The sequence below is a fragment of the Sinocyclocheilus rhinocerous genome, unplaced genomic scaffold, assembly GCF_001515625.1.
Source record: "Sinocyclocheilus rhinocerous isolate Xijiao unplaced genomic scaffold, SAMN03320098_v1.1 scaffold178, whole genome shotgun sequence".
Taxonomy (NCBI): Eukaryota; Metazoa; Chordata; class Actinopteri; order Cypriniformes; family Cyprinidae; genus Sinocyclocheilus; species Sinocyclocheilus rhinocerous.
In genome coordinates, this window is record NW_015653463.1 from 1,282,614 (window position 1) to 1,308,288 (window position 25,675).

General features: G+C 37.4%; 1 protein-coding gene across 1 annotated transcript in view; it reads right to left on the reverse strand.

Moving 5' to 3' along the window:
- Positions 1-1,244: 1,244 nt before the first annotated feature.
- The window catches only part of cdc42se2 (CDC42 small effector 2), a 29,191-nt gene continuing 4,760 nt past the window's right edge, over positions 1,245-25,675 (reverse strand). Inside the window, exons 2-5 of the mRNA XM_016522131.1 lie at positions 23,570-23,831; positions 11,784-11,885; positions 9,422-9,541; positions 1,245-1,324 (exon numbers count right to left, since the gene is read on the reverse strand). Coding sequence (XP_016377617.1) covers positions 9,440-9,541; positions 11,784-11,885; positions 23,570-23,623 — 258 coding nt within the window. The 5' untranslated portion in view covers positions 23,624-23,831 and the 3' untranslated portion in view covers positions 1,245-1,324; positions 9,422-9,439. The remainder of the gene's footprint in view (positions 1,325-9,421; positions 9,542-11,783; positions 11,886-23,569; positions 23,832-25,675) is intronic.

A 25,675-nucleotide genomic window follows, 5' to 3' on the forward strand; every position in this document is an offset into this window, starting at 1 on the left:
CTTTTACATTTGCTTGCAAAAGTATTGCATTTCCCAAAAAAAGCACTGAAATAAAGTTTTTTTCTTCAATCTTATATTATTTCCAGTTGTGCATTCAATGCACACAGTTTTTCAGGGGAATGCAAAACTTTTGCAAGCAAATGAGATTATTTTTTCCTCCCATCCTATGCTTTCCAAGACTATGACCTCTTAGGAGCTCTATACTTTTACACACAGAAACAGGATCTTATTGTGAGTCCAGTCATCTATGGCCGATAGGTGGCGCTGTTTTGTGGCCAAGTTAAATTAACTCACATCACAGTTCTCATTACCTTATTTATTGAAGTGTCCCTGTAATCGTAGCTACATTGACAAAGAGCACTAGAACTAAAATCATTCTATACATTTTTCACTATCTATAGCTTCAGTTGCTTTACATCAAGTTACAGACGTACATTGACACAGGCAGACAGCAGAAGGAGAAACGCCACTCATGCCGTTCAACATCAGTGATTACGCTAATCTGAAAAATCATTACGATGAAAACAGAAAAAAAACAAGATATGCAAATTGGAACATTGTAAACGGCAAAGTAACAATCACATTTCCATAAAAATGCATTTGTTGTGCTCATGTTTAAACACAAAGTACTTCCCGTCCTTCCATTGCACTGAGCAGTTTGGCACCGCATGACTGTAAGCAGCCACTTTCTCATACAAACATTGTTGTCGGCTCCGTGCTGATCACTCAATCAAAAATAAAAGCAGTCTTTTCATGGCGAAATGAGCAAACAAAAGAGAACCGACCCAAAACGACTGTTCGCATTGGTTCCAGACCCACAGATGTGCGCGATGAAAAGCAACAGTTCACGGCAAACCACAGAAGAAAGCAGGGGCACACTTTGCACTTCTAGGCTGGAGGGGCATGCGATGAAGCAGTGACGGAAACAACACTGAAGCGCTGTGGGATCCTGCTGCCCGACGGGCAGCACGGCCTCTATACCATGGAGCGCACAACTGTCCATGTGTTTGCTGGGGAAGAATGAGGTGAGAAGTTGCCGCCGGGGCACGTGGAGAGCTGCTGGAGGGGAACCAGAGAGCAGAAACAGCCCATCACGGGACCCTGCGGAAAACATCACACTGATTAGCTTCATGCAAAGAGGTTGACCACTGCTGTAAAGCTTCCAGCGCTTTCAATACTTAAATCCACAAGCAGGAACGTTTAAGCTCGATTTGCTTGCAGGAGCGTGAATAGCTGGGGAAGAATGAGGTGAGAAGTTGCCGCCGGGGCACGTGGAGAGCTGCTGGAGGGGAACCAGAGAGCAGAAACAGCCCATCACGGGACCCTGCGGAAAACATCACACTGATTAGCTTCATGCAAAGAGGTTGACCACTGCTGTAAAGCTTCCAGCGCTTTCAATACTTAAATCCACAAGCAGGAACGTTTAAGCTCGATTTGCTTGCAGGAGCGTGAATAGTGACGAGTTTTCCTGTTCGGTGTGATGATGTTTAATGACCCTGACAAACTCTGTAGTTCCTTATAGTCACTTGTTAGCAACCACTGTTATGAAGACGACATGCAACTGTAAGGCAGATGATGGCGCTCCTTAAAAGAGACCTATTACGCCTAGGGTGGCCATATGTGCCATTTATACGGGACACGTCCTGGCCAGGATTTTTATATTGCCTAAAACATCCAAAGTAGCTTGGCCAATAACATGCAGGGATTGTACATAATCGACCAATCGTGGCGCGTCGCATGTGAGAAGGTGAGAACGATGAAAGCGATGCAAATACGCGCATGTGTTTGTTCATTCGTTCGAATTGAAGCTGCACACCGATCATTGTATGACACCAAAGTACCGCGAGAGCAATTTGAAAGCATAAGGAGCCGTCTGCTCTGCTCTCTATAGCTATCGTTAAAATAATGTCATACAACAATCAATCTGCACAGTGCTAACAGCCAAAACCTGGATATTTTAGGCAATATAGAAATCCTGGCAAGGGTGCGTCCCGTAAAAATGGCCCGTATGGTCACCCTAATTATGCCCCTTTTTACAATATGTAATATAAGTCTCTGGTTTCCCCAGAATGTGTCTGCGAAGTTTCAGCTCAAAATACTCCACAGATAATTTATTATATCATTTTGAAAATGCCTATTTTGAGTGGAAGCAGAAACAAGCTGTTTTCATGCGTGTCTCTTTAAATGCAAATGAGCTGCTGCTCCCCGCCCCCTTTTCCAGAATAGAGCTGCGCCATTACAGCTCCTACACTGAAATCATGTGTTTTAAACCATATCAGTTTAAGCTTCTGATATACAGTTTTCTGAGCGCACAAAAAGCATCTGTTATATGGCATGTGAGCACTAAACTAAGTTCTCTTTCATGTCTTATTGCTCTTAAACTGTCAAATACACACAAGTTTATGTTAAAACACACAGGAGTTACAAAAACACAGTCGGTTATGTCTGTGAAGGTAAACAGCTGGGAAAGAAATCGCATGTTTATATTAGACCTAGCAATAAAATAAAAACAGAAAATCACTCACTGCTATAGACCCTTTTTCTGTTAGTAAACATTGTGATATTTTTCTGTGGGCGGAGCTTAGGTGGAGACAAAAAGATTCCCCTGACCGCTTCACTAACGCTAGCTATGAAGTTTGTTAGCTTGTTTTTTATGTAAGGTCACCCACTGTCCGGGACCGCGATTGTTATCTGAAAAGGTTAACTTGAATGGACGAAACCAAGCAAGTATGCGATAAAATTTCAAATTGGAGCCTGTATTATGTCGATTCTGGCACCCAACATCACAATAAGACGATATTTTATGCTCCTTATGTAGCCGAATCTGTGCTGGTTTGAATTGGCCGCCTCCAGTTTTCGCTTTGTTTTGCCTCCAGCTAGCGCTGTGACGTAATTGTGACGCCGGCCCTTTAAGGTCTATAGTCTATAGCTGTAATAAGAAGACATTTCTTACTTGAATGCTGCTTTTAAATGCTCTAGCACGAAGATAAATATGGCAGATTGTGTCACTCAGTGCGGGGTGACACAATTTTATCATTATAGGGTGGTTGTGTACACACACTGCCAACACACATTTATGTTCAAACAACATTTAAAAGTTAAATTAAACAGTTAAAGGGATAGTTCACCCAAAAATGAGAATTCTATCATTAATTAATAGTGGTTCAACCGTGATTTTATGAAGCGTGGCAGAGACTGACATGGAAGAAAAGAAATTGGTGAATAAAGTTATGTTTGTTTTCTTTACGCACAAAAAGTATTCTCGTAGCTTCATAACATTACGGTTGAACCACTGATGTCACATGGACTATTTTAACGATGTCCTCACTAACTTTCTGGGCCTTGAATGTAGTTGCGTTGCTTTCTATGGAGGGTCAGAAAGCTCTCAGATTTCATCAAAAATATGAAGAGTTTATTTCCAGAAACAGATAACTTTTTTTTTTTTTTTGAAAATCATGTTTTTTTATTATGTCATCATGTTTTTATTGTGCTTTATTGTGTTAGTTATCTGTATTTTTAAGTTATTTTTTACCTAATCAAATAAATAACCCAACTGCAGTTTGATTGAGATTAATTGGAATGCACAATGAAAAAACATGTTTCTTGAAAATTATGTTTGCAAATTAACTCTTCATATCTTAATTTGTGTTCTGAAGATGAACGGAGGTCTTACGGGTTTGGAACGACATGCGTGTGAGTTATTAATGACAGAATTTTCATTTTTGGGTGAACTAACACTTTAACAGTGCCTGTACATGTTTTTAATGTTGTGCTGATCTTCTTCCCCACCACCAGGGGGTGCTAGTTATGCTGTCTGTGTGTGATATGAGCTGAGGCAGTATTAGTAAGATAGGAAACATCCAAAATCGCATGGTTCCCTACTATATTGTATGCGATAAACAGTATGTGAAGGCAAGTAGTTTGTCCGAATTCATAGTATTCGGAAAAAAAAGTAGGTGAAAAGTACTACTTCTTCCGCCCGGATTCTGAAGTGTGCAGTCGATGGACACTTTACTATCCGTGAAGTGACGCAACTGACGATGGTAGGTCATGTGACGGTAACAAATTGGTGGATGTAGTACGTCCGAATTTCATTCATACTAACCCATATTCAAACTACAGTATATTCACCTTATAGAGTGGGGCAACTATGACGTCACTTTGTAGGCAAAAACCTGGAGTCAAGTTAGCATTTTAGCACTTCCGGTTCCATCGTCCCAGAGTCAATGGGTTTTTTGGGTAAACCCCCTAAAATAAGGTCCGTGGTTCACACAAGCTCAAGACACTTTAACATTTTATTCTACGATATAAAACACACTAGTTACACCCCACTCGTGATTTTTTAAAACTGTTACGTTTCTTAAAAAGGACGGTTGCTAACAAGTTGCTAAATGGGACTACAGACGCCGTCGGAGACATCAAACGTCATCACGCCCAACAGTTTACCAATTTATAGTATTTTCCAATCGTGGTATAATTTGTAGAACAATGAATTGTAGAATAACCAATTATTAGTTTCCAGCATTTTATATTGTTGTTCGACAATGTTTTTCTGTTTTGCTCGTTTTATCGCTTTCCCGCAGATGTATCCCAGCGGAGACTCGGGTTCGCACCATAAGGTAAACTCGTGATTATTCCATGTAAACACCACATTTACCGGCTTCACTCGCGGTGAAAGTGAAACTTTAATGATGCATAGTGCTTAAAGCCACGTTAAAAGTAAATGATTACGGCCACATGAAGCTGTTAGAAAAGCATATGATGATTTTCTAGAAGCAAGGATAAAATAACATTTTGTGTAACCACCCTAACAAAACGATAGCTGAAATGTGGTACTTTATTCACTAAAATACATTTAATCTTACCATATCCAAAAACTCACTCACTCTGCTGTTATCTAATAGATTAAATGCACTAAACTTTTATTGAATACTATGTGGAGACACATTTTTAATTAAAATATTCATATTAATCAAGGATAAAATCATGTTTTTTTATTATGTCATCATGTTTTTATTGTGCTTTATTGTGTTAGTTATCTGTATTTTTAAGTTATTTTTTACCTAATCAAATAAATAACCCAACTGCAGTTTGATTGAGATTAATTGGAATGCACAATGAAAAAACATGTTTCTTGAAAATTATGTTTGCAAATTAACTCTTCATATCTTAATTTGTGTTCTGAAGATGAACGGAGGTCTTACGGGTTTGGAACGACATGAGGGAGAGTTATTAATGACAGAATTTTCATTTTTGGGTGAACTAACACTTTAACAGTGCCTGTACATGTTTTTAATGTTGTGCTGATCTTCTTCCCCACCACCAGGGGGTGCTAGTTATGCTGTCTGTGTGTGATATGAGCTGAGGCAGTATTAGTAAGATAGGAAACATCCAAAATCGCATAGTTCCCTACTATATTGTATGCGATAAACAGTATGTGAGGCAAGTAGTTTGTCCGAATTCATAGTATTAAAAAAAAAAGTAGGTGAAAAGTACTACTTCTTCCGCCCGGATTCTGAAGTGTGCAGTCGATGGACACTTTACTATCCGTGAAGTGACGCAACTGACGATGGTAGGTCATGTGACGGTAACAAATTGGTGGATGTAGTACGTCCGAATTTCATTCATACTAACCCATATTCAAACTACAGTATATTCACCTTATAGAGTGGGGCAACTATGACGTCACTTTGTAGGCAAAAACCTGGAGTCAAGTTAGCATTTTAGCACTTCCGGTTCCATCGTCCCAGAGTCAATGGGTTTTTTGGGTAAACCCCCTAAAATAAGGTCCGTGGTTCACACAAGCTCAAGACACTTTAACATTTTATTCTACGATATAAAACACACTAGTTACACCCCACTCGTGATTTTTTAAAACTGTTACGTTTCTTAAAAAGGACGGTTGCTAACAAGTTGCTAAATGGGACTACAGACGCCGTCGGAGACATCAAACGTCATCACGCCCAACAGTTTACCAATTTATAGTATTTTCCAATCGTGGTATAATTTGTAGAACAATGAATTGTAGAATAACCAATTATTAGTTTCCAGCATTTTATATTGTTGTTCGACAATGTTTTTCTGTTTTGCTCGTTTTATCGCTTTCCCGCAGATGTATCCCAGCGGAGACTCGGGTTCGCACCATAAGGTAAACTCGTGATTATTCCATGTAAACACCACATTTACCGGCTTCACTCGCGGTGAAAGTGAAACTTTAATGATGCATAGTGCTTAAAGCCACGTTAAAAGTAAATGATTACGGCCACATGAAGCTGTTAGAAAAGCATATGATGATTTTCTAGAAGCAAGGATAAAATAACATTTTGTGTAACCACCCTAACAAAACGATAGCTGAAATGTGGTACTTTATTCACTAAAATACATTTAATCTTACCATATCCAAAAACTCACTCACTCTGCTGTTATCTAATAGATTAAATGCACTAAACTTTTATTGAATACTATGTGGAGACACATTTTTAATTAAAATATTCATATTAATCAAGGATGTATTGCACCTTATTTTGAAATGTACAGAAATACATGCTTTCATAGATTCAAGATTCAAGATTTTTTATTTGTCACATACATGGTTATATAGAGAATATATGACCAGCAGTGAAATGTAAGTCAGGTCCGCTCCATGGACAGTGCAATTATTAAAGAATACAAACACAAGAAAATTATATATAAATATAGGTATGGAAAAAGTAAGATAAAAAAAATAAGAATAAAATAAAATGCGCAGGACAGTATACTGTAGACTTAATAAATATTAAGATGAGCAGGAATGTACAAGAGAAAACGTGCAAACAGGTTGTTGATGGGGACTATAGTATTGAAAGCTGAGCTATAGTCGATGAATAACAGCCTTACATAGTTCCCATGGCTGCTGTCAATGTGCATGAGGGAAGAGTGCAGGACGTGAGAGATGGTGTGCCTTAGTTATGATTATTTCATTTATTCACTACTTAGGCCTACTATTTATTATTAACGTTTTAGTTTGGCTGTAGTTTTGTATTTATTCCATGAAAAGATTAATGTAATGTGGATTAAAATTCACCCACAGAGTAAATCCTTTTCACTGAACACTGGCGCTTGTATTTAGGCATCAAAATTCATAAAAGTTATATCTTATATATTTTGTGAAGATTATCTTGATGGACAAAACGTGTAAGTTTCATGAACTATGGTTGAACACAGAGTTTATTTTTTTTGCGATAATCCAAAAGCCTATGGAAAAATCCTACTGGTTTTTGTCGAGGGAACCAGTGTTAGTTCCCCCACTCTATTCTTCCCGTAAAAACGGGCCATTTGTAAATTTTATGGGTCTTGCTTCTGGTCTCATTAGCTTCCAGAAATTTTTATCTGTACAAAACCGCTCGTTTGCTGCTTGATATTGCAAATTGGTGTGTCTTAACAGATTAATTTAATGTATTATCTTAATTATGAACACACTGGTTTGTAGTGCAAACAGTTTGACCGTTTACTGCACGTTGTTATTCTTCTCGTTATTTCCCTATAGTTATATTCCCTATATAGTTTGCTCAGTGTTTCCCATACATTGATTTATTTGTGGCGACTCGCCACTATATCAGAACTCACCGCCACAAATAGATTTATCAAAAGGCTTTGACTTCGTTGAATAAACATGAGCACTGCACGTTTCAAAATCAAAACGAGGCGCTAGTGTTTTTATATTAGTGTATATCTGAAGTAAACCGACTGTCTTCACGAAATTTTCGATTTCATTTCCATTTCATCATGCAGCGTTTGTGCTGCTTTGTGTACAGCGTTACCGGGGAAACCGCTATTTTTACCGCTCCAAAAGCGGCACCTAGTGGCAAAGACTGTTGCTGTAGCAGTCTTCAGTAAAATGACGGGGACACAACCAGGGGTGTGAAGTAACGAATTACAAATACTCACGTTACAGTAATTAAGTAGTTTTTATCAGTAATTGTACTTTTTTGAGTAGTTTAAAAATTGTGTACTTTTACTTTTACTTGAGTACATTTTAAGTGATGTATCGGTACTTTTACTCCGCTATTTTCCTCCGCTTGTGGTCGTTACATGCTTATTTTTATTTTATTTTTATCCATCAACGTGCGTGATCTGCGCTGCCTCGTCTCTCTCTCGCGTAAGGTTTTTTTTTATTTATTTTTTTTTATCAATTTTGTACAATCCACCTTCATTTAGCAAGTGCACTCGCGCATAAACAATTCTGGACGCAACACAAGTTTGGGGCTATACGGCTGTGGTATTGCTGTAAAAATGAACTTGAACCATTGATTCTTCACAGCCTCGTTTTTTGGCAGTAAAAAAAAAACGGATTTACCCTCACAGTGCAGAGCACAGCGTCAGTGTTTGAGGGAGGCGGGGTTCAAGTTTTCCCGGGCAAGTGGGCAGGCAATATGCTAATGTTTCATGATGACGCCAACATGAAACGGCTTGGGATTCGTTTTAAAAACGACTCGTTTAAAGGATTCCGAGTCGACTCTTTTTTTTGAGAGAGAGAGACAATAACTTTATACACGGTGCACTTTCAGATTTAAAACTTTGTTGGATGTTTTCATTCACTTAGAGCTGTGTTACACACTACATGAAAGGTCATTTTCAAAAACCCATAATAGGGGCACTTTAATATCTAACGTTGATTTACTAATCTAAATATGGCTCTGACTCTAGATGTTTGAATGCATGTATGAAATGGTTGTAGTTTGGAGGCAGTGGTTTGTGCATATTTTTTTTACCATTCAAAAAGATGTTTATGACTATATATGTTTTATTTTACAATGATGTTAGGCTTGAGAATCTGAACAGTTGGGTTGTTCTTTTGTAAAATGATTTATATTTGTGGGTATGAATGACCTGAAATTTGTATTACTCATAATTTGCCTCTGATCTTAACCGAATGAAAGTCTTTGGTGAACGAGTCATTGATTTCTGTGGAACTTTGTCATATAAACGAGAGCTTCAGTTAATGCAAACAGTTCTGTAAAATCCCTTAAATGTACAAAACCACCATTTACTGTAATACAGTTGTTCCCGCTTTCATTTATTTGCATAATTGCCTTTTTGCTCAAGAGACAGAGAGAGTTATAAAGCTTAACTTGTGGGGTATTAACATGAACATATCTTGAAAAAATATCTTATTTCAGGCATTTAACCAAAAACCCATTCAAAAAACAAATGTTTCATAACAATGGACATTAATGCATTTAAAAGTTAACACAGAAAGTCCACCTAAAGCATAAGTGTCTTAAGGTCATGATTATACCATAGCTGAGGGTTTAAACCTACAAGCTTTTAGATTCCAGTTCAGATCTTAAGCACTAAACCACACAATTATTGCATTACATTGCAGCAGATATGATGTTTTTGCAGCCCTCAAATAGAAGAAACTAAAGAGTGGTTTACTCACCCCTTCCAACAACACGAATTATCCTGCTTTTGTATCCACCAGCTGCATCTGTACATTAACAGACATGGCCTCTCCTTCATAGCCTCCTTTAGACTGCATTTGGTTCTGAATTGAGTTCACCTGGACATAGGATTAAAACAAAATCAACCCAAACTGAGTTTGAAATCTATCGTCACTTTCCCGCCGGAACACACCCCTCAGCCGGACTGAGTGGCAAAAGAGCTGCTGCATGCCTGGATTTAGTAGGGAAGCTGCGAAAACGCCAGTAAAACAAACTATAATCAGTTTAAGCTAGAGGTAGTTGGACTCGATATAGTGTTCCTTACAGCTTACCAAAGATCCAGTGGTCCATGCAGGGGCGTAGATTACGCGGGGGACGTGTCCCCCCCACTTTTAGTATCACGTAAATTTGTCCCCCGCACTTTTTAGGGCAAGTGTGTTGGCATAGAGGTTTTCTAGAGCTGGTGTGAATAAATATAGATTTAAATTCAAAGAGACAGGATAGTCTGTGCATGATCTGATCTGATTGGGACCCAGAATAAGGCGAGATGAACATCACGGAGCGCTAAACACTCAGCAAAACAGTAACATTTTAAAATATTTTTATTTCAAATAACTGTTTTCTATTTGAATATATTATAAAATGTAATTTATAGTGATTTCAAAGCTAAATTTTCAGTATCATTACTCCAGTCTTCAGTGTCACATCCTTCAAAAAATATATAACATTTCTGTCCCCCTCACTTCTGAAATGATGGCTACGCCCCTGGGTCCATGGATATTGATATGCAGCCAGGAGTCGTGTGTCCTGAAATGTACATGTGCCTGATTTGGACGCCGGGGAAATATATAAAGCAAATTTGCCTGTGAATGCATTTTGTAAATACAAAATAGGTTGGTCTAAATCTGTGTGATCACTTACATCAATGTTATATACTGTATCGTCCAGCCCAAAAACTTACCTATATACTTTTTGTCAGTGTTTATTTAAAAACATCCAGTTTATATTTCATTGATGAGTTGTCTATATATAACAATACAACATATAGGGTATGATTTTACCGCAAAATTCAACATATTAACACGAAATGATAACTGCAAATCCATGTTTCGCTGCCTGGAGTCCATTTATTTCTTTGAATTGCAGCAATCCATTTGCTTCTCTTTTCTGTAGCTTTCCACTGTCTGTAAAAATATGCCTCAGATTTCTTGTCAAATCTCTTTGTGCAGTCAATCGCAAAGCTCTGTCTCGTTTTAGATGTGTTTTGTGTGTTCTGTCACAGCATTCACGCTGAAAACCAATGTCTTTTGTCACTCAGTGGGGGAACCGCAGTCACATTATCAAATCAAATACCCCTGGCATATGGCTTCAGAAGAACTGATATAGTGCATGAGTTGTATGGACTACTTTTTCTTCTGAGCTTGACTTGTTCGCTGTTTCTGGTTTTACAGAACCAAAGCTGCACTACACCTTTCTCTAATACTAGGGCATAAAGTGGGTTAAAGCCTGGATATTTCAGAGACTTTTCTGCAGAATTGCATTGTAAGTGTAAAGACGACTTCACGTGTGAAACCAATGAGATGACTGAACATTAGGGTTGGGTCTCGTTTGAATTTGATCAGTTCCAATTCCGATTCTGCTTATCGATTCTGAATCTTATTGCAGGCTACATAAAAACTGGACTCGATTGAGAGCTGTTTGTGTGCAAAATAGAGCTGCACGATTCTGGATAAATTTAGACTTTTTTTTTTTTTTTTAATTGGAGGTTGTAGTTCTCTCATAATTCCAAAGAAAGTTTGAATTTGATCAGTTCCAATTCCGATTCTGCTTATCGATTCTGAATCTTATTGATTCCCAATGTGGTTAAAGTCAAACATTTAAATATCAAACATATTTATTCTGTGCCTCTTTTTGCAAAACATTTAATTGCTGCTGAACACTATGAACAAAAATCAGCAGGCTACATAAAAACTGGACTCGATTGAGAGCTGTTTGTGTGCAAAATAGAACTGCACGATTCTGGATAAATTTAGACTTTTTTTTATTTTTTTTAAATGGAGGTTGTAGTTCTCTCACAATTCCAAAGAAAAAATATACAACTAAACTAAACTAAATTTATGAATGGAATGATTCAATGACTCACTCGAGATTTACAGGTTTCATTACTGGATGAATCAGTGTTTTTGAATGAATCTCTTGAATGAATGATTCAAAGACAAATAAATTTTTAACAGCCCCTTTTCGCCTCCTTAAAAAAAAAAGATCCGCAGCACAGAAATTTTTATTTGACAACAAGTATCCGATTCTGGAACTGGAATTGATTTTCGATTCCCAACCCTACTGAACATTAGTTGTACTTACAGAGTTCATGCCACTGAAGATATCTCCAGAGCCTACATGGGCGGTGTGGACAAAATTAGTCGGCTCGCCGATCATACTCCGATCTATACGTCTCCGCCTCTTCTGCAGAATAAGAAACAAACATAGATGAATACATATCTAAACATGTTTCAACAGCAATGTTCCTTTACCCTTTATAGCTTTACATTAAAGGGTTAGTTTACACAAAAATAAAAACTGTTATCATTTACTCACACACGTCGTTTCATGACTTTCGTTCATCTTTGAAACACAAATAAAGACGCCTTAGAGATTTCTGACCTTCCAGTGAAAGTTCACTCCACCAAAACCTCACTGGTTTTATTTTAAGCATCAAACAAGCAGTTTTTATCATCAAATAAAGATGATCAGTGTTTATCGGTGACTGTATGATTTTGAGATCCATATTTTCACACTGAGGACAATTGAGGGACTCATACACAGCTATTACAAAGATGGAAACATTTTCTGATGCTCAAGAAGGCAACACGATGCATTAAGAGCCGGGGGGTGAAAACTTTTGAACAGGATGATGATGTGTAAATTTTTCTTATTTTGTTTAAAGATCATATTTTTTCCATTTGGTACTGCACTTAAGAAGCTACATAAATACTTAAAGGTCAGAAGACAAAATAAGTACAATTTACCCTGATCACCCAATTCAAATATTTACACCCCCAGCTCTTAATGCATCGTGTTACCTTCTGGAGCATCAGAAAACGTTTCCACCTTTGTAATAGCTGTGTATGAGTCCCTCAATTGCCCTCAGTGTGAAAAGATGAATCTCAAAATCATACAGTCACTGCTGGAAACGGTTCAAATATGCAGAAGATGCTGGAAAACCAAAGAATGTGCAGGAGCAGGGGGATTTTTCTGAAGAACAGCAGGCAGTTTAACTGTTCAGGACCAACAAGGGACTCATGCCTCTTATTTTGTTAAAATTATTAACATTTTGCATATTCTGCAAGGGGCATGTAAATTTATGAGCACAACTGTATGTTTAAATACCTCTCAGTCAATACAAAGTTGATGGGGAATCCTTGCTTGGCTGTGGCTCATTCAGTAAACAGATTAGAAGTCAATGATTGCTCTTAATGTGCCAGTCATCGACAGAAACCGTCACTCTTCTGTTACTCAGTATCAAGTCAGACGTGACATACTGCGGTTGCTATGACAACTGGACATTGACAGAGGCGATGGCATTTCATGGCTCACCGCTTCTGCATTCATCAAACCTGTAGAGCTGCAGCTGTTTTACATCAACATACTCGACACATGTCTATGCTACTCTCAAGTAAAACATTAAAAGGAACAGTTAATCAAAAGGAAACCACAAAATGTAATTTCTGACAGCATTCTATCACTCATACATTATGCCAAACACAGTTTCTTTTTCTGTGTACCACAAAGAAGAATTCTTGAAAAAAATGTAAAGAATGTCCTTATGTCTCACCATGCACTTTATTCCACATCTTCTAAACTCACACAATAGACTCAAATTTAAAGTTCAACAAAGCTAAATGTCATTCACATTCAATCAGGTTTAAAAATAGCACATCAAAATTCAGTTAATGCTTTTTATATGAGGGTCAGCGTGTTTTTAGAAGGCTTTCTGGAGCTTCTTTTAAGCCCATCTGACAAAAAAGTCATTATTTATTGACTACCGAAGCTTCTAAAATGTTTTAATTTAATATGGTTATCAACTGTTTATATTCACTTCGGTTGCTCTCTATGACCATCGCATAGTTTCCTGTGCTAGCCAAATATTCTCATGAAATTCTTTTTTTTTTTCAAAAGAAGAATATTGATATTAAATACTAGGAAAAGAAATTATAACATGCCACACTGGATTTATTAATTATAAAAGTCTTATCAATACTAGGCCAGTTTTCACCCTCAGCCATCACTGAATATTAAAATAATATATCATTGAAAGGCTTTGAAGGTTTTTTTTGCAACTTTCCTACAGTGACTGACAAAAAGTAGCAACATATTATCTAAAATAACTCAAGAACTGAACATTCAGTGGACTCCAAAGTAAAATGTAAAGTTACTGTAACAACCATGTACATTTGCTGTGAAACAATTTCTCATTTTTAATATTCATCAGGTGGCCTTTGTTATATTGTTATATGTTCAAAACTCTAAATCCCTGGCTTTCAAGTCTTCGATTAACCGTTAATCTGTGTGTGGTTGTATTTACTGTCCTAATAGTTTTGGGATCATGCGAGTTGTTGGGAGCGCAGCGTGTGGCCCTCAGGATCTGTCAGCAGAAATCAATATAATGGACAAAACCTCTTATTACTGCAATTTCACAACACCGCTCCAGTGAGCTGCGAGGAAACGCACAGCAGAGAAAGGTCACCGATTAAGCACCTTCCCTTTTTATCACACATTTTTAACTCATACAATGAAGACTACACAATGCATTTGGGCATTAAGTGAGATCTGCCAACTTAGGCAGCATTTGAAGACATCATAGACATGCACCAAAAGCAGAAGGTTATGCTGGCTTTCTGAAATACCTTCTTTAGGCCAAATTACTCTAAACAGGTGAGAATCCGGATGCATCTCATTCCTATAATTAGAACACATTGTTTTCTATGGATGTATGCAAACTGGAAGTTGTTTCTCACCCAGTATGAGCTCCATCACGCCCTAAGACATGAATAGTGTGCCATGATGTGTCTTTACGAGCAGATTTTCTGTTAAAGGTGACATATCATGAAAATCTCACTTTTTTCCGTGTTTAAGTGTTATAAGCGGGTCCCCAGTGCATCTACCAACTCAGAAAATGTGAAAAAGATTAACCCAGTAATTTTTTGGTAAGCCTTTCTCTGCAAGCTTGTGAAAAAACAAGCGCGTCAGATTTCGCTCCCCCCGTGACCGTACAGCTTGTATAACAGTGTAAATTTGCTGTACCCTCAAAATAACTCAACACACAGCCATTAATGTCTAAACCGCTGGCCACAAAAGTGAGTACACCCCTAAGTGAAAATGTCCAAATTGGGCCCAAAGTGTCAATATTTTGTGTGGTCATTATTTTCCAGCACTGCCTTAACCCTCTTAGGCATGGAGTTCACCAGAGCTTCACAGGTTGCCACTGGAGTCCTCTTCCACTCCTCCATGACGACATCACGGAGCTGGTGGATGTTAGAGACCTTGCGCTCCTCCACCTTCCGTTTGAGGATGCCCATGCTTGGCCAATCCATCACCTTTACCCTCAGCTGCTTTAGCAAGGCAGTGATCGTCTTGGAGGTGTGTTTGGGGTCGTTATGTTGGAATACTGCCCTGCGGCCCAGTCTCCGAAGGGAGGGGATCATGCTCTGCTTCAGTATGTCACACAGTACTTGTTGGCATTCATGGTTCCCTCAAAGAACTGTAGCTCCCCAGTTCCGGCAGCACTCATGCAGCCCCAGACCATGACACTCCCACCACCATGCTTGACTGTAGGTAAGACACACTTGTCTTTGTACTCCTCACCTGGTTGCCGCCACACACGCTTGACACCATCTGAACCAAATAAGTTTATCTTGGTCTCATCAGACCACAGGACATGGTTCCAGTAATCCATGTCCTTAAGTCTGCTTGTCTTCAGCAAACTGTTTGCAGGCTTTCTTGTGCATCATCTTTAGAAGAGGCTTCCTTCTGGGACGACAGCCATGCAGACCAATTTGATGCAGTGTGCGGCGTATGGTCTGAGCACTGACAGGCTGACCCCCCACCCCTTCAACCTCTGCAGCAATGCTGGCAGCACTCATACGTCTATTTCCCAAACACAACCTCTGGATATGACGCCAAGCACGTGCACTCAACTTCTTTGGTCGACCATGGCGAGGCCTGTTCTGAGTGGAACCTGTCCTGTTAAACCGCTGTATGGTCTTGGCCACCGTGCTGCAGCTCAGTTTCAGGGTCTTGGCAATCTTCTTATAGCCTACGCCATCTTTATGTAGAGCAACAATTCTTTTTTTCAGATCCTCAGAGAGTTCTTTGCCATGAGGTGCCATGTTGAACTTCCAGTGACCAGTATGAGAGAGTGAGAGCGATAACACCAAATTTAACACACCTGCTCCCCATTCACACCTGAGACCTTGTAACACTAATGAGTCACATGACACCGGGGAGAGAAAATGGCTAATTGGGCCCAATTTGGACATTTTCACTTAGGGGTGTACTCACTTTTGTGGCCAGCGGTTTAGACATTAATGGCTGTGTGTTGAGTTATTTTGAGGGGACAGCAAATTTACACTGTTATACAAGCTGTACACTCACTACTTTACATTGTAGCAAAGTGTCATTTCTTCAGTGTTGTCACATGAAAAGATATAATAAAATATTTACAAAATGTAAAGGTGTACTCACTTATATATCCTATGTAAACAAGTAATTATTAACTGCGATGTTTCTTTATTGCATAGATGATAGCACAAAAGACCATTTCACAAAAATAAATATATAAGCAAACAAATAAATAAACCTTATGAGTGAGCATGACCCGGGACTCTACTAAAATAGTTCACACTTCAACCCCCCCAATGTTCAAACCAAAACTACGCCCTTGGATGTGTGCGCTCAGAAAACCCTATGTCAGAAGTTAATACTGATATGGTTTAAAACGCATGATTTCAGTGTGATAGATATGATAATCAAAACCAAATAGATGTTTTTAGCAGAGTATCTGAGGTAGGAGCTGTAAAGGCACAGTCCTAATCTGGAAAAGGGGGCGGGGAGCAGCAGCTCATTTGCATTTAAAGAGCCTTCACTGGGAATTCTGGGGACACCTGAGACTTAAATTGCATCTTGTAAAAAGGGCATAATAGGTCTCCTTTAAGGAAACATAGTGATCATCATCCATCCTCCCTGGTTTTCATGATGCATTATTAGACGTTTTAGGGGCTTTTTAGTGACTGGAGTAATGATGCTGAAAATCCAGCTTTGCATCACAGAAATAAATTACATTTTAAAATTATATTACAATAGAAAGTTATTTTAAATTGTAATAATATTTCTCAATATTACTGTTTTGATCAAATAAATGCAGCTTTGGTGAGCACAAGTGACAAGCTGTGTGTTGAGTCTCTATGTGTTTCCAGTGAGAAGCGCTGTTTGTGTGATGCTGTTGGTGCTGTTTGATCAGGGGGTGTTTATAGATCCTCTTTCCTCACAGAGGATGAAGGTTTCAGCACTCGTCACAGGACAGATGACGGCTCATAATTAGGACACAGTCTCTTTGCTCCGGGGAAAGTGTGACCTAATTTAATAAGCACCCATCTTCTTAAATTACACACTGATTTAAGATCAGCCGCCCTTATTGCAACTTCTTAAGTTCAGCAGAAAACTTTTGCACTAGTGTTGTTATTCATTTGTGTAAAGCGAATACTGAAAATAACTCTATTAGACTCACAAAACAGTAAAATACCGAGAGTGGCTCCATCAAGTATTTGCAAAATTAATGGAACATTTAAAAATTATTTTTGAAAATAGGCTAATTTTCCAACTCCCCTAGAGTTAAACAGTTGAGTTTTACTGTTTTCGAATCCATTCAGCCGATCTCCGGGTCTGGCGGTAGCACTTTTAGCTGTAGCTTAGCATAGATCATTGAATCTGATTAGACCGTTAGCATCTCGCTCAAAAATGACCAAAGAGTTTCTATATTTTTCCTATTTAAAACTCGACTCTTCTGTAGTTACATCGTGTACTAAAACCGACGGAAAATGAAAAGTTGCGATTTTCTAGGCCGATATGGCTAGGAACTATACTCTCATTCCGGCGTAATAATCAAGGAACTTTGCTGCCGTACCATGAGTGCAGCAGGCGCAATGATATTACGCAGCGCCTGAAAATAGGCTAACTTCTGTCAACATAACCAACGTGACCAAAAAATCATTCTTAGCAAATGAACAGTCTACAATTACATTTTAAAATAATATGATAAAAAATGACAGCAATAAGTCATGGAAACATGTTTTTCCATGACTTTAACTCAAAGTAATTAAACCAATTTCAACTTCATCTTGTAAGACATTCAAGAATAAATTTTTTAAAGTCAGCATGAAAATAAATGTCACCCAATGTGATTTATAAATGCATATTATAGACATGTTATAGATGTGAAATTAATCTGCGCATAGGTTTAATTTTTTCAAATTGTTTTGATCTCATAATGTTTAATCAGAATGTAATAATTGGATCTTCCTGTGAAAATGATGTATGCAGGACTCCAATCGTTTAGTCCACATAAACCCCACCCCTGTCAGCTCATGTTCATCTACCTCCACTTTTGAGTGCCACGCCCACATCTCAACATCCAACCAGCAAGCCATGCACAGAACCACGTCTCCACCTTTTTCATTTCTGAAAATCCGTTTTACTCAGATGTATGTCACCATACAGAAGAAAAGATCTATCGCAACTTCAGTTTCAATACAACGTCAAGTCAGTTTAAAACACTTGAAATGACCTAAAATTATTTATTGAAATTACTTGTACAGTCAGTGATTTTTTTTACAGTGGACAATGTGGGCACTCATTTCAATCACCAGTCAGTTAAAATTCGTAAGTGCCTGCAATAACCATTGTTGGGGAGTAACTAGTTACATGTAACGGAATTACGTAATTTAATTACAAAATAAAAGTAATTGTAATCAGTTATAGTTACTGAGAAAAAATATGTAATTAAATTACAGTTACTTATGAAAATGTTAAGGATTACAAAGGGGGTTACATCTGCTTTTTTTACACACACTCCCACATACAGATTTTATTGATTTCTTTCATAAATTGCAGTGACTGCTCTAAAATATGAAACAACAATGTTTCAGGAGTTTAGAACAAGCTTATTCGATAACTCTTTTATTTCCTATATGGGTTTATGTATAGCTATGCTTGTAGTGTAGAAATGTATGAAACACAGCTCACACTGATGTCACTTTCAAACCAAGCAACTTTCTGTTGGTCAGAACCAATTAGGAAATATTTTGCCCTCACATGAAATTCCCTAGGATTTTGGGGGATTAAAAAAAGGAGTGAATGGATTTTTATCATTGTAGGGTGGCTGTGTCCATACACTGCTAAAATACATTTATATATATATAAATATAATCTTAATTCAAGCGATGAAGGATTTCGAAAGTCTGACAGTAATCCGTTGAATACTACTGTAAGGTTAACCCTGCCTGGTTTACATGTTTGAAAATGATAAACAGTTGAAAACATTAGAAATTTAGAAAAGTAATCAAATGTAATCAGTTACATTACTTTAATAAAGTAATTGAAAAGTTACACTACTTATTACATTTTAAGTATGGTAACTTGTAATCTGTAACCTATTAACATTTCCAAAGTAACCTTCCCAACACTGGCAATAACACAAGTCTCAGAAATTCCTTGTGTGCTTTAGCTTTAAAAGGCCAAAGGTGGCAAATCTCTCAACTTATACAACTTCAGTCAAACCAAACCCAATTAAACTTATCAACAGTTTTCAAGTTTAGAGAAAATGTGACCAAAACATAAAATTGTGATTTAACAAAATCCTCCTCAGGCTGTTCCATGCTCTTCAGAAGATCCTCACTGACTTTCATCGAATGAATCTTCCCTCCTCACTGCATTTCATGCAGGTCAGCCTTTAGTCTCTGTCGTGCAACAATATAAACGCCTTTGAATAACAACATCCACACATTCTTTAACACCAGCTACTAGTGTTTCGCCAAAGAGGGACATCGCTGAATGATTAACATTGGCTTGAATCCTTAATAAAGTTTGTGGTGTTGGTATGCATATCACTGAATATATTGATGAATCAATTTTGAGAGAGATTCTGTTATTTTTCACTGCCAGTGGAATTTGCTTGTTTCACACAACATCATTAGAGCTGATCCTGAGCCGAGATCTGGGTAACTGGATTACTGACCAACAGTGTTGGGGGTAACGCACTACAAGTAACGTGAGTTATATAATCAGATTACTTTTTCAAGTAACTAGTAAAGTAATGCAATACTTTTTAATTTAAAAGAAACTATCTGAGTTACTTTTTCAAATAAGTAATGCTAGTTACTTTGTTTTCCCATGTATTGGCAGCTCTCCTGTCCTCATGTTGAGAGAAATCGTGAGTAAGTGCAGAGGCATTGTGTGCGCTGTATGAAAATGATGTTACTGTAGTTCTAGACTAAATGTGAACATTTACTCATCTCACCTGCACAAAAACAGATTCAGTATTTAGTAACTAAGTAGCGCAATTAGTTACTTTTTTAGAAAGTAACGAAATATTTTAAAAGTAACTTTACCCAACACTGTTGAACCACACCAGTAATTATTTTTTACAAGTTATATTTCAAGATAAAGGTAGTTGTATCAGCAGAATTTTTTATGTTTGTATCAAGAAAACAAATCAATTGATATAGGCTACTACCGTAATGTAAGCTTTTGCTTACTAGTCCAGATCTTCAAATAACAGACTGCACAACTGTTACTAACAAACCTAAGTCATGAATTAATCTAATAGTTCTAAATGCCAAGACATTTGCAAACCCTGAATACAAAATGTACTCAGCGTAAACTTGGCAAACAGTCTCAAACTAGATTTCCTCACACCCGTCTTATCAGTAAATCATTCTTTGGTTAAATTATGTTGTGGTATGCCTGTTGGGGCTGAAGTATTTTGTTATTATAAATCTCTTCAGCCTTATTAACTGAGCAGAGACAAATTCTGACATAATGTGTTGTGACAGCCGACATCTCACACAATGTGTGATGATGAAAAATGGCTGGGGCAAAAAGGGCAAAATTATTCACATCCACGCAGAGCCAAGGATAACAGACTCATCAAACACACATGCTTGTAGATGAGCATAAATCAGATGTGTGCTAAAATATGTGCTGTTACCTCGATGCAAACACACACAGCTACTACTGTTACTTATTGTATTTTGTCTTTTGCTTACTGATTTCACTTAAATTGACTGAGCTTTTCACAGAGATCTGCAGGTGCAGATTCAGCGTGGGACTTACCGTATTGGCCCGAATATAAGACGACCCTGATTATAAGACGACCCCCCCTTTTTCCAGATGTACCTTTTGGAAAAAGGCTTTTTAAAAACCAAATCTTGTTTTTTCTCAGTAAAACACATTTTGTCTTCAATTATTTTCATATTGCATATTTTTCCTATTTTAATTTTTGTTTTGAAAGTATGGTCATGTTCAAAATGCAAAACTAAGTTCCCTGTGTATCATGATCTACAGAAACTAAACAGCAAAAACAGCTCTAGAGGAAGTGCATTAGCATGGTTCAAATCATACTTATCTGACTTCCATCAATTCGTAGCAATGAATGAAGAGGTATCATACCAATCACAAGTGCAGTATGGAGTACCGCAAGGCTCAGCACTAGGGCCATTACTTTTCACGCTTTACATGTTACCCTTGGGCAATATCATCAGGAAACATGTTAGCTTTCACTGTTATGCTGATGATACTCAGCTCTACATTTCTTAACGCTTTATTGGGTGGTTGCTCTGCTCGCTTAATAAACAAACTCCAGCTGGTCCAAAATGCAGCAGCTAGAGTTCTTACTAGAACCAGGAAGTATGACCATATTAGCCCGGTTCTGTCAACTCTGCACTGGCTCCCTATTAAACATTGTATAGATTTTAAAATCTTGCTAATTACCTATAAAGTCCTGAATGGTTTAGCACCTCACGGTGACTTGACTTGACTCCACCAGCAGCAGCTAACTGGACCATGCTAACTAGCCAAACCTTCGCTCCAGAACTATAACTATTAACAAATGTTAGCCACATCACATCCATACAGACAAAATATTTATAAATGTATTTGTAAATATATAGGGGCAGGACCCACTTTGTATTAGGTGTCCTTACTACTATTGTACATGCATAGAAAATTTGATACAGTTTACTTATTTACATACAGTTTACATACTATACGCTGTTTCATTGTACTTTCCATTAAACTTGCTGTTTCATATTTGATATACAAATTTCTAAAATGATCAGCATGATTAAACTTTTGCTGATAAACCTGTTACAAACAATCTACTCCATGCCTTCTGTCATCTGATTGGTAGTTTAGCCTTTTTAGCAAGTAAAAAGTCTTTTAGTATAATTGTACAAACGTCCACCTTCAGCTCAAGACTTCACGTGTCTTTTTGCTCTGAAATCTTTATTGATTTTTATAAAGTAAACATAAAAATAACTTTGATATTGTTTTTAATATTTCAATATTTCCTACTGGACTGAAGCAACTTAGCTTTACTTGTCATAAAGATCTCATTAATTTACATTACAAGCTATCAGAATTCCACCTTACTTTTTGGCCATATACAGTGGGTACGGAAAGTATTCAGACCCCCTTAAATTTTTCACTCTTTGTTATATTGCAGCCATTTGCTAAAATCATTTAAGTTAATTTTTTTTCCTCATTAATGTACACACAGCACCCCATATTGACAGAAAAACACAGAATTGTTGACATCTTTGCAGATTTATTAAAAAAGAAAAACAGAAATATCACATGGTCCTAAGTATTCACACCCTTTGCTGTGACACTCATATATTTAACTCAGGTGCTGTCCATGTCTTCTGATCATCCTTGAGATGGTTATACACCTTCATTTGAGTCCAGCTGTGATTGATTATACTGATTGGACTTGATTAGGAAAGCCACACACCTGTCTATATAAGACCTTACAGCTCACAGTGCATGTCAGAGCAAATGAGAATCATGAGCTCAAAGGAACTGCCTGAAGAGCTCAGAGACAGAATTTTTAAGGGGGTCTGAATACTTTCCATACCCACTGTATATCAACTGCTCAAAAGTTATGTAAAGATATACAAATAAATAAATTAAATGTATTATTATTATTATTATTTTTTTAATGAACTCCATATTCTCACTATATCATACTATATGAGCCATAAAATCCTGAAGTATCAAATATGACACAACAAAAAACATCTATACAAAATTTTTGGTCACACTTTAGTTTGAGAACCAATTCTCACTATTAACTAACAATTAACTATGGCTTTTGCCTCAATAGACTCCTAATTTGCTGCTTATTAATAGTTAGCAAGGCAGTTGTTAAGTTAAGTTTAGATATGAGTTATGATTAAGGAAACTAAAATATGGTCATGCAGAATAAGGCATTAATATGTGTTTTATAAGTACTAATAAACAGCCGATATATTAGCAATATGCATGCTAATATGCAACTAGTTAATAGTAAGAATCGGTCCCTAAACTAAAGCGTTACCAAATTTTTTTTTTTTTAATTTGTCTAAAGGTTTAATAAACTGTTGCATTAAAAAGAGACTATTATTTCATATGTCAGGCTTTACAGGGTTAAATTACCTGCATGTAATCACATAATGAGTTTATGCACATGATACTTGACCGACCGAAAAACACATCACAACCTCAATAGCAACAAATGTAAATCTTTGCAGAACAACATGTACTGTATGCAGACCATATCTGCATTGTTGCAAATGCTTAATTCTATACTGTACATGCATAGCACTTAAAGACACATAATATAAAAATGGTCAAACGTTTACGGTGGAAGCAACCTTGACTAACATTATAAGGGGACTCGAAGTCTAACAGAAGACTAAAAGAGAGACAGATGTAGAATATCAAAGGGGTAACTGGGAACCCAGCAGGGGAACAGGCATGAGCAGGTGATTGATTAAAACAAAGTGATTTCTTCCCGGTTTCTGTGGTTTGGAGGCTGGAGGTGATGATAATCTTACCGGCTGCGGCTGCTCGGCGATACAGCAGTTGAAGCACAACCAGAATTCACTCATGACTCGCAGACAGTCCTAAAGTGCCGCTGTGCCCGTGGGCCCTGAGGGGCTCTGGCGCTTCTGGACGGGGCACAAGCCTCACGTTTCAAAGATCCGATCGGGGATGATGGTGGCGTTCTTCAGCCTGAGGATCCAGGGAAGAGAGCGATGGCAGAGATCCAGACGGGAAGCCTGTTTATGGCTCAGTGCACTTAGCAAACACTCAGACCTGCAGGACACAAGACGATGCTGTCAGATCATTTACACCAGCGTTTGCCTCACGGGGAACAAATGGGGCTGGACAAGTAATTGAAATAAAATCGAAATAGCGATATATCATGATATCAGATGCTGTCAGATCATTTACACCAGCGTTTGCCTCACGGGGAACAAATGGGGCTGCACAAGTAATTGAAATAAAATCGAAATAGCGATATATCATGATATCACAATATCAATAGTATCACAATATATAGTCGGCTCTGCTGCGTGTTTTACATTCACAATCCTATAATTTCCAACATTTTTGTGGAAAGACGTTTACAGCGTTTCACCAATATTCCACCAAAATAACAGCTTCAGGATCTGACGTTAAATTTAAAGCTCTAATTTAAAACATCAATATTTATACAGTAACTTCAGTGTTCGTTGGCTCAAATCACAATAACAACATAATTTTTTTGCCAAGTTGTCCAGCCATATATATATACATTATATAGATTAGATGTGTCATCTGTGTATAACAAGATAGTCCGCTAGTTAATTAGTGTTTGCTACTCGTCATCATACACTAAACTATAATTACACATTAATTATGATTCAATGTTGCCAGTGAGAAATGAATTAGCATTGATGTCTATTAGCCTGCAATTACACTAATATGCACTTTTAGGCAAGAAGGCTGTTCTCTGTTGCTGGATAATCTTTAAAATAGTTGTTTACAGACAGACCGATTGCTCTCAAAAAGGATTTGGATACTTAGATCATATAAAAATGTCAGAATGTCACATTTCAAACCAAATGTCATCTGCAAGCAAATGACAGGAGTTTTCTGTACTTTTCGGAGACATTTTTGCAATCACTCTTAATCAACGGACGTGATGGTGCTTTTAGTGAAGGACTGAAGTAGAATAACCACAGGTGTAGTTCATTTTCTATTCATTTTCACACTATATCTATTGTTTTGTGATTTTAAAATCCAACAAACTTCTCTTTGTGAAGTATTACGCACCATGCAGGTGCACCATGTTCTGTCATTCTTTCAAATCAACACTTCTTGCTTTATTTTATTAAGGCAATCATGCAAAAATGTTGGTAACACTTTATTTTAAGGTGTCTTGTTACACGTTACATGTACTTACTATTATAATAACAATAAATTATGCATAATTACATGCAAGTAACCCTAAACCAAATCCTAATCCGAACCCTAACCCTAAGCATATTGTAAGTACATGTAGTTAATTAATATTACTCAGTACTTAAATGTATAATTACACTGTAACAAGGACACCTTAAAATAAAGTCTAACCAAAATATTCTCAAGTGTCCAAAAACTTGCTAAAGCCACTGTAAAGATGGAGAAAACAATATGAGGTTTACCTTAAATGTCTGTCCGGATCATTTTGTCCCAAAATATTATTTAAAAAATTGAGTTGAGTGGTACAAGACCTAAATATTACCCCACTTAAAATAGGACCACACACAAACAAATATAAAAATAAATAAATGACAACATTTGGCCAAAAGTGTTGCCACATCCCTACTCACAACTGCCCACTGAAAACCCAGAAATTAGCAGCTTTGCACCGTCTGGAAAATCAAGGAAAGATTGTCCCATGAGACTGTAAGTGCTTTGTTCTTGATGCTGTATTAAAGGGGTCATCGGATGCCCATTTTCCACAAGTTGATATGATTCTTTAGGCTCTTAATGAAAAGTCTATAACATACTTTGGTTAAAATTTCTCAAAGGGAGTGTAAAAAACACCCTTTTTACCCTGTCAAAAACAGCTAACTTCACAGCAACCCGTTTTGTTGCATGTCTCTTTAAATGCTAATGAGCTCTGCTGACCC